General features: G+C 43.9%; 1 protein-coding gene across 1 annotated transcript; it reads left to right on the forward strand.

Moving 5' to 3' along the window:
* The first annotated feature begins 424 nt into the window (after positions 1-424).
* LOC106573030 (protein fem-1 homolog B) lies at positions 425-5,059 on the forward strand. The gene is made up of 2 exons (XM_014147638.3): positions 425-1,737; positions 1,945-5,059. Exons 1-2 carry the CDS (start codon positions 1,490-1,492, stop codon positions 3,569-3,571), a joined length of 1,875 nt encoding a protein of 624 aa, XP_014003113.1. The 5' UTR covers positions 425-1,489; the 3' UTR covers positions 3,572-5,059.
* The last annotated feature ends 5,805 nt before the right edge of the window (positions 5,060-10,864 follow it).

The raw sequence follows: 10,864 nt of genomic DNA on the forward strand, positions 1-10,864 counted from the left end.
ATGAGTAGGTGCGTCCAAACGTTTGACTGGTACTGTATATAAAATCCAAATCAAATTTTATTGGTCACATACACATATTTAGGAGATGTTATTGCGGGTGCAGCAAAATGCTTGTGAATTAAAAAATTACACTTTGAATAATTATATAATACATAGATCAATAATTAAATACATTCAGATATAGATACAATTAATACATTTGTCCGTTTTTTTGTATTTCCTTGCTCATTTATTTAATTGTGTGGGTTTATTTCTTAATGTATCTTTTTATGTGTTCATTTATTTATTCATTAATTTAATTCTAATTACAGCAGGTTTGGTCCTTCATAGTAATGAGCCTTGCTGTTGGAAAACCACATCACCACAACAGTGTCCGACTTCCGGCTGTCGCAGATGCACATCCTCCGATTTTACTCCTCCACTTTCATCTGCAGTCGGTTGCTTCAGCCTTACCACTCAAACAAGCCCTGTGAAGAAGCAGAGATACTTTTGAGGAGATGGAAAACTCCATTGGAATGGTATTACCGCCCATTGTGTACGTTGCCCATAATGGGCCGCGCGGTGCATTTGGGGTGATTCTGGGACAAGGAGAGAGCTCCTTTTAAGGAGTGAATGGGAGTCAATTGGTCGCTAGCTCAAAAACCCAACATTAGCATGTATTTCATGAATAAGAAGTACATTACAAATATTTTGAGACGTGATATCATTAACTTGTCTGTAATATAGTATAGCTTTGTAATCGTGACATTATGTACTTTAGAGGAAAATAGGCAGGTTTGTCGACTCAGCCTGACAACTTCAACGCGATTAGTCGACAGTCTGCTGGATGGTGCCTTATACGTTGATATTTATTTATTTAACATCTCTGGTTAAAGTATTCTGTGCATCCCCGGCCTCATTCACATTGTAGCTATCGTTTTCTAGTCGGAGGCATTTGGGAGTTGAAAAATCACTTCCGGCAAGTAACTTGGATGGTAAAGGTTAGAGGTAGCCTTGTTCAGTTCTCAAAACATTCACATTGGTGGGATATATCCGAGCACATTCTGCATTGACCTCGCCTGCTTCAAAGTGTTTAAAGAGGAGGAATTCAAGACTTTACTGCTCCCTCTTCCAAGTATTATCAAATCTTTGGTACGATACATAGCTAGCTACTTACACGGTTTTGAACGTTTGCTTGCTAGATAACGTTAGCGAACCTCAGTTTATGCGTTAGCTCGGTGCCACCAAATATAGGACAAAGTTGCAAATCGAACCCAAACGTTAGTACAGACAAATAATACGAACTAGATTTAATGCGACTTGTTAGCTAGGTGATGTGAAAGAATGGGTTTTAGTAAATAAACGAGTTATCAACCACGCTCAATTGAGGTTTTCATGTGAGCACTGGAGCTTGTTTCGGTATTTTAATGGGAGGCGGGCTGCGTTGGAGTGCATCTAGTGGGCGACACTTGCGAAGAAGGCGGAGGTGCCGGCGACCTGCTAGGCTTGGATGGAGTCGCTTGCCGGGTACGTCTACAAAGCGGCCGCTGAGGGCCGAGTCCTGACGCTGGCCGCCTTGTTGCTCAACCACTCCAAGCCAGAGACACGATATCTACTGAGTTACGTGACCCATCTCGCCGGCCAAAGGTCAACTCCTCTCATCATCGCAGCTCGAAACGGACATGACAAAGTTGTGAGGCTGCTGCTAGATCACTACAGGGTGGATACTGAACAAACTGGCACAGTCAGATTTGATGGGTTAGTATTCATGAATTTAATCATTCTGGCCGTTCACCACCACCATGGCAGCCTGGCAGCACACCAGCTCCTTAAATTAAATTGTGTGTTGTGTCAATTGTGTGTATTTGCACTTTATGTTAGTATAATTGTGGGAAATTAAGGTCTTTAATACACTTCCATGTGCATTTGATGATTGATTAATTCTACCCATCTCCTCTCCTTCAGGTATGTCATTGATGGGGCCACTGCTCTGTGGTGTGCGGCTGGCGCAGGACACTTTGAGGTAGTCCGCCAGTTGGTGTGCCACCAGGCCAAAGTCAACCACACCACTGTCACCAACTCCACCCCCCTGAGGGCAGCCTGCTTTGACGGGTGTCTGGACATTGTGAAATACCTGGTGGACCACCAGGCCAAAATCGGCATCGCCAACAAGTACGACAACACCTGCCTGATGATTGCTGCCTACAAGGGCCATACGGACGTAGTGGGCTTCCTGCTGGAGCATGGAGCTGACCCCAACTCCAAGGCCCACTGTGGGGCTACCGCCCTGCACTTTGCTGCTGAGGCGGGCCACCTGGACATCGTTAAGGAGCTGGTGCGCTGCCAGGCTGCCATGGTGGTGAACGGCCACGGCATGACACCGATCAAGGTGGCGGCGGAGAGCTGCAAGGCGGAGGTGGTGGAGCTGCTGCTGTCTCATGCCGACTGTGGCCCGCACAGCCGCATCGAGGCCCTTGAGCTGCTGGGTGCCTCGTTCGCCAACGACCGGGAGAACTATGACATCCTCAAGACCTACCACTACCTGTACTTGGCCATGCTGGAGCGCCACCGTGATCTCATCGCCAAGGAGCTGCTTCCGCCCATCGAGGCCTACAGCGGCCGGGGCGAGTGCCGCACCCTGCAGGAGCTGGAGGCAATACGGGCAGACCGCAACGCGCTGCACATGGAGGGCTTGATGGTGCGTGAGCGTATCCTGGGCTCGGATAACATCGACGTGTCGCACCCCATCATCTACCGGGGAGCTGTGTACGCCGACAATATGGAGTTCGACCAGTGCATCAACCTGTGGCTGCACGCTCTGCACCTGCGTCAGAAGGGCAACCGCAACACGCACAAGGACTTGCTGCGCTTCGCCCAGGTCTTCTCCCAGATGGTGCACCTGAAGGAGCCGGTGGGGGCGGAGCCAGTGGAGCAGGTGCTACACTGCAGCGTGCTGGAGATCCAGAGGAACATCGCAAGGGTGGAGGCGGCGCCTGAGGCAGAGCTGGACACGGCCATGGACAACTATGAGTCCAATATGTTCACCTTCCTCTACCTGGTGTGCATCAGCACCAAGACTGTGTGTGGCGAGGAGGCACGTGCCCATGTCAACGAGCAGATATACAACCTGATCCAGCTGGATCCGCGTTCACGGGAGGGCTTGTCCCTGTTGCACCTGGCCATCAGCTCCAGCACGCCTGTGGACAACTTCCACACCAAAGACGTGTGCAGCTTCCCCAACGCGCAAGTCACCAAGCTGCTGCTGGACTGCGGTGCGCAAGTGAACGCGGTGGACCATGAGGGCAACAGTCCTCTGCACATCATCGTCCAGTACAACCGGCCTATCAGCGACTTCCTGACGCTGCACGCCATCATCATCAGCCTGGTGGAGGCGGGCGCCCACACTGACATGACCAACAAGCAGAAGAAGACGCCACTGGACAAGAGCACCACGGGTGTGTCGGAGATCCTGCTCAAGACCCAGATGAAGATGAGCCTCAAGTGCATTGCGGCACGTGCCGTGCGCCAGCACCAAATCACCTTCCGCAACCAGATCCCTAAGACCCTGGAGGAGTTTGTGGAGTTCCACTGATGCACCTTGCCAAGGACACTTTTTAAACCATTAGAAAACTTGTTCTTGTGTTTTTTATATTTTTTTAATGTTCTAATTTTCTATCAAATCAGAATGGTGCTTGCTGCTGATGATGATTAGGAACAGTCGGATGCATTTTGTTTTTTACAACAATGGTTCCTTTTTTCTGTTTTAAGTATGAATCACAAGTACCTGCAGCATCACCCATATTCTCATTCTCCCATATCTCTCCCACTGAAGTGGTATGGTCTGTGGCTGTCATTGTGACACAGTGGGTGTCACTAGCAGAATGAGGAAATTGTCAGCCTGCTTTGAGCTTTCACTTTCCCAGAGTGTTCCAAAGAGAATACCTGGCAAAGCCAAGCATCCACACAATGGTGACAACAGCAGGACCTTTTGGCTGCTTGTAGTGCATGGACCCAATTGTCCCAGACTCCCAGCTAGGTTCGCAACCATGAAAAGTAGCATTACTCTATTGATTCATTTTGCAGGTTTCCTTTTGAAGTGGTGTTGTTTGCAGTGATTATTAAGGCCCGTTGTTTGAGCATGTGAATGTGTGTCCGTGAGAGAAGGGGAGATGAAAAGGTAGTTGTTGAATTTAGAACTTTGTACTTAAGAGTTGGTTTTTTCATATCCAATATAAAAAAAGTTTATTTAAGAGGTGTGATTTTGTTTTGTTCTTAAAAATATATGTATAATGAGCTTTCTTTTACATGAACACTGACTGGTAAAGATGTGCCTTTTATATTTTGGAATAATTAGGCCTAGATATCGCTTGTCACCAATACGTGACTTGCTTGGCTTCTGTGTGTGAAGACTCCACGGCTTTGCTTGAGCTTTGCCACATAATGGCCGTTTTTAAATGGATTCTGCTGGTATTGATGTTTGAGCATGTCTTCCATTCTCCGTCTTTTGTGTGTGCGTTCGCATGCTAAGCGACTGAGAGAGGGACTGTGGAGTGTTCGTGGCGGTGTTGAATGTAGGCCTATAGCCTAGGCTTTTCCACTCATGCTTGCAACCTGTCGTTTGTCCTTAACTAACGATTCTACTGTCTGTCATTTTGTGTGTTCGAATCGGATGATCAGAGATTTAAAGCTGAGAATGAAAGGCGATTTGATTCAAGATTTTCATCCAAGTAAATCATAGCGTGGTGTTGTACAACTGAAAATGCTATATTGATTTGACCAGATTTTACTTAACTGTGTGACCATATGTTTTTATTTTGGGGGGCTTGAGTGGAGATTGTATGTGTTTGAGGTGAGTAGTGGACTGAGATGCAAATTAGCCTAAAGACAGTTTAACTCAGTGTTTCTTCATCAGTTTACGTTTGTCAGAAATACTCATGCATTGAAGACATGAAAGATATTGCCTTTGTACACTTGCTGCAGATACGAAGTTGGTGTCATATGAAAGCTCTGTTTCCCAATATTTCATTGGCCTCTTGAGATTTGTCTTTCCCCTTAAGTTAATACAATTGATTTAATCCGATTTAAAGTTTGATTCAAGTTTATTTAATCAAAGAATGCTGTCCAAGTGCAACTATTTCTGTTGTGGGACTAGTACACAATTTATATCAGTCAATATGTAGGCTATCAAAAGTGAAATGTTTACCTTGATATTTATTAACTTTTTATTTTTCTACTTGCATTCATTTCCTATTTCTTCAGGTATAATTACCAAAACTGTTTTTACTGAGGTATATGTCCCTTTTAATGACATAAACTGCTGAAGTGTCCACACAACCAAATGTTTTGACATTGGTCCAAAAATGTAATGTGTAAATGTAACATTTTCTGACATGCCAGAGGGTAGTGCCAAAATTGGTCCAATGTCGCATGCAATGACCCACAGGTCACGCATACAGATGGCTTCTGGATTGAGTCAGCAACAGCGGGCTTAAATCTTAACTGATAATTCCACACAAACACACACAACTGTCATTGCATATGGAATCTGACCAATTCACCCTGTTGCTATACAGAGATTGCTCAATCGTTAGGATTTTTCAATTTCATGTTATATGATGGAATGTGTGATAACACTGGTAGATCTTTTCTGATGGATATCATAGTCACGGTGCCCTATTTTGGAGTATTTTATTTTAAAATATTTTTTACCTCTTCCCAATTTTGTGATATCAAATTACGATCTTGTCTCATTGCTGCAACTCCCCAATGGGCTTGGGAGCGGTCCTCTGAAACATGACCCGCCTAACCGTGCTTCTTAACACCTGCCAGCTTAACTGGTAAGCCAGCCGCATCAATGTGTTGGAGGAAACACCATCCAACTGACAAATGAAGTCAGCCTGCAGGCACCTGGCCTGCCACATGGCGTTGCTAGAGTGCGATGAGCCAAGTAAAGCCCCTCCGGCCAAACCCTCCCCTAACCCGGACAACGCTGAGCCAATTGTGCGCTGCCCTATGGGACAAAACTGTCGTAACATTCAATTAATTTCATTAATTCTTGCACCATGCAATCAATGAATGATCAGTTCTTAAGATGTCTTTTCCTTATCTACTGTCTGCACCATGATCTATTTAGCCTGTGTGCATCTATGACAGACAGTTGTTGGTGGGAGCAGGTCTCTGGAGTCACTGGAGGAGTGTTTATAGATCCTGCTGTAGAATCTATTGCGGCCAGCAGTTCTAACGAATGAGTCACTCAGAAAAACAATTCATGACTCGAGTCAGTAGAAATGGTTGTTTTAAAATAATAAATTGTTTGCAAACGGCACATCACTAGCCAGTGGAAGGGCTCAGCACAGCAAGATTGGTGTGCTTTTTGGCCAATAGCGAAGTTGGATAAGGGCACCGAGCTGGCACCCACATTCTCATGTCTGGGGTGTGCTGGGGGTCCCTGAGAGATGGGGCTGAAGCAGGTTCACACTGTCGCCATGGTTACCGCTCCTCTGGCGTCTTCCTGATAGCTACTTGCTCCTCCTCATCCTCCTGCCTGTTGAAGAAGCCCAGCTGGGAAAGAGTGAAACCCAGGGGTTAAAGCAAAGAAAATCAGTCAATCTCAGATTGATTGTCTGTGGGGCCAAGTTAACCTCCCCTTTCATGTAAAAAAGTTATGACCATCATGTTGTTAGGAAAAGAGGACTGTTAAATGATCTTTTGTGCATGTATTAAACTGAAAGGTTGACCAATTCCAGTCCTTTTCTATATATATATATATATATATATATATTTAAAGAATCCATATGACGGAAATCCGTCGCAGTGACAGAGAACTTGAGCCCCTGGAAACCAAAACACTTAACCAGGCAGCAACATACTGGTAACCTTTTACAGTACTTTTTAAAAATGTATATTTTTTTCTTTCTGCAAGGCAAAACAGTTTAGAAATGCCTGAGAGCATTTCACTATCTTTCAATTATATCAGTGTTAAACCATTTCATAACAGTGAAAGTGTAGAGCGCAGGTAATCAACTTTATAGATGTACAGAGCCTTCATAAAGTATTCATAACCCTTATTCCACATTTTGTTGTTACAGCCTGAATTCAAAATTGATTAAATGTAGTTTTTTTCTCACCCTTCTACACACACACACACAATACCCCACAATGACAGTGAACATGTTTTTAGAATTTGTAGCAGATGTATTGAAAATAAAATACAGAAATTACAAATTTACATAAGTATTCACACCCTAGTGAATACATGTTAGAATAACCTTTGGCAGCGATTACAGATGTGATTCTTTCTGGGTAAGTCTCAGTGTTACACACCTGCCATAGATATTCAAGCTGATTTAAGTCAAAACTGTTAAGTAGGTCAGTCAGGAACATTCAACGTCGTCTTTGTTAGCAAGTCCAGTTTATATTTGACCTTGTGTTTTAGGTCATTGTCCTGCTGAAAAGGAAAATCGTCTTCCAGTGTCTGTGGGAAAGCAGACAATCAGGTTTTCCTCTAGGATTTTGTCTGTGATTTGCTCTATTCTGTTTCTTTTTCTCCTAAAAAACCTCCCTTGCCGGTGACAAGCATACCCATAACATGATGCAGCCACCACCATGTTTGAAAATATGAAGAGTGGTACAGGGATGTTCACAAATCTTTGAGGTAGAGGTCAAGTCTTTTAGGGCCAAGTCTAAGTCAAGTCTCAAGCACCTTTTGGCTATGGGTTAGGTCTATAAACCTAGTCAATTATTTGAAGAGACTTCCTTGGTCATTAGCCCATACTTGTATGAAAGAAATCACATCAGGCACTATTTCAATCAAAATAAATGTCCTTTTAAAATGTAGACAGTTTACATTAATAAAAGTAATTGTACCAGATATGAAAAAAAAGCAAACATAACATTTTTAAGTGCATGGTATTTTGTGGCAGACATTGTCTATATTTCACTTCATTCTGTCACACAAACAGAAAATCTGTAGGTGAGGGAAGATAAATAACTATGAATGTAAACCAAAATGACTGACAACTGTTCAATAACTGCAATACTAAAGTGTCCTGTATATCAAACGTAATGGTCTTTATGCCTAAAATATACTTACTGACCTGGACACTTAACATGAATACAATTTCCTGTAATAAGTAGCAAATGACATCCTGTGCCCTAAGAGAACATTTCAGTTGCAGACAGGTTACATTTCAGAAAGATCAAGTTTATCAGCGTTCTTGCACTGAACCCGGCATGATGAGGGCACATGACTAAACACCCTCCACTGGGACACCGGTGGCAGGCACAGCCAACGCTGTCATTGCTACCTGCTTGAGCCTTGGAAAGACTTTAGCATGGATTCTCCAAAAATTCAAGCAATCAACATCATTTTCTACAGAAGGTACTTGAATGTAGCGAATAATCTCTGCTCTGACAGATGATTTTATGTTTCCTTTCTTCTTGCTGATCTTGTTGCAGTAGCCAGAGAACATTCTGGAGGTTTTGGCAGGTGGTTGTTCTCCATTACTGCGTTCCGTAATGGTGACTTTCCGTGCCTCAGCCAAAACAAAAATTCATAAAATAATGTATATGATCAAGAATATAACAGTATACATTATACATTTAAAAAAATCATTATTATTTGAATGCAAGTGGCATAGAAAACATTGCAATGCATTGTACCTACCACTCAGACTCTCCTTCAATTCAGCCTTATCTTCATGTGGTATGAAGACATCATGATCAAGCCAGAACAGGCAGAAAGGTGGGTCCAGCTGTGCAGCCATTATGTATACATTGTCACCAAATGGAGGTTTTGTTGCCTGGTAATCCAAGTGCTCCATTCTGACATTCACAAACACCCCCTGGAATCAGCGTTTGAGTGACTGCTGCAATGCTTTTACTAGACTGACTAGGTGACGACTTGTGCTCAGTATACTTTGCAGATGATAGTTGAGTGACAGTACACAAGGAAGGGCAGCACTGAGAATCACCACATTCTCCCCCTCCCCCTGGAAATGATCAGGTCTTGCAGTAGGGATGCACAATATATTGGTGAGCATATCGGAATCAGCCGATAGTAGCTAAATATGCCATCATCGGCCCGATGTCTAGTTTAACACTGATGTGCAAAACCGATGTCAAAGCTGACGTGCATACCTATATAACGTAGGTAGATAACGTAATGACGCCACTAAAAAAAATACTGCACTACACGTGCAACACAGCATTCCTAACCTAGCCCGCAATGTCTGCTGTGTGGATTTATTTTGAAGTTTCAAAGATAGATAACAAAAAAGGCCATATGCAATGTTTGTGCTGCTATTATTTCCAGAGTGGAGAAAGTGAAACCTTTCAATACCACAAACCTAATTACTAATTTGAAAGTGCATCACCCCCAGACGTTCAGCGACTACTTAGAACAAAAGTTGAAAACTAAGCGCACACTTCCAACAAGTTCAAGTCGAGCAGTCATTTCAAAGAGTAAGACAATTTCAGCGAGACAACTCAAAGGTTAAATTTATTAATGCCAAGATAATTGAATTCATTGCCCTTGATGTCACGGCTGTCGAAAGGAGCGGACCAAAGTGCAGCGTGGTTGTAGTTCCACATTTTATTTAATCCGTGAAACTTTGCAATACATAAATAACTGAATATGACAAAACAACAAACCGTGACGCAGAGAGAAACAAACACTACTCAAAATATAATAACCCACCAAAACCCACGAAGAAAAACCCCTACTTAAATATGATCTCCAATTAGAGACAACCAGGACCAGCTGCCTCCAATTGGAGATCAACCCCCCCCCCAAAAAACATAGAAATAGAAAACTAGAACTAAACAGACCAAAACACCCCCTGTCACACCCTGACCTACTCTACCATAGAAAATCACATCTTACTATGGTCAGGACGTGACACTTGACAATCAACCGTTCTGTTGTGGATGATGTTGGCTTTCGCCGACTGGTCGAGCACTTCGAGCCCCGGGACACACTACCAAATAGGCGCTATTTTTCAGATGTTTCCCTACCGGAGTTACACAGTATTGTTAAAACGCACATCCATGAGCAACTTGCTCTGGGAGTCACTGCTATTAGCTTCACTACTGACATTTGGACCAGCGATGTCAGCCTCATGAGCATGTTGAGTCTGACAGCACAGTGGGTCGATGAGGATTTTGTACTGAGGAAAGCCGTATTGCATGCTCAAGAATGTGCTGGTTCTCATACCGCTGCTGCCATTCCAATGGCATTTGAGAACATTTTTGAAACTTGAAGACACTCCTAGCTCCATTCGAACAACTGGCTCGAGAAATAAGCTCAACAACTGCATCTGCAGCAGACGTGATACCCTCTGCCATGGCATTGAAACGCCTGCTCAACCAAACTGCCGACACAAACCGTGGGGTTAAAACTTGCAAAAGTACTCTAGAGGCTGTGGGCAAGCGATTTGGTGGCATTCTCTGAGCCTCTTTACTGTGTGTCGCCACCATGCTCAATGCTAGGTACAAGGACCGCTACTTCGATGCAGACAAAAAAAACAGGGTTTACGTGAAATGTTACAGACACAGCTGGACAAGATGGAAACGGACACAGTGACAGTGCGCACCGACGAAGAGGACCCACGACAGAAGAGGCCACGGACAGACAGATGAAACGTGATCTGACAGTCACAGGGAAACTTCACGGCGGGGGGCGTCTGCCTGCTTGTCAGGGACCAGTGGTGTAAATCGATCCTGATAAGAGAGAGACTCTGTACCCCCGACATTGAACTGCTTTCTGTGTCACTGCGACCTTACTATCTGCCCCGTGAGTTCCACCAATTGTTTGTTACCGTTGTGAACATTCAACCGAAAGCTAATATAACAAAGGCATCAGAGATTATTTATCATCTGTCACAGA

The sequence above is a fragment of the Salmo salar genome, chromosome 16 (genome assembly GCF_965601325.2).
Source record: "Salmo salar chromosome 16, fSalSal1, whole genome shotgun sequence".
NCBI classification, from domain to species: domain Eukaryota; kingdom Metazoa; phylum Chordata; class Actinopteri; order Salmoniformes; family Salmonidae; genus Salmo; species Salmo salar.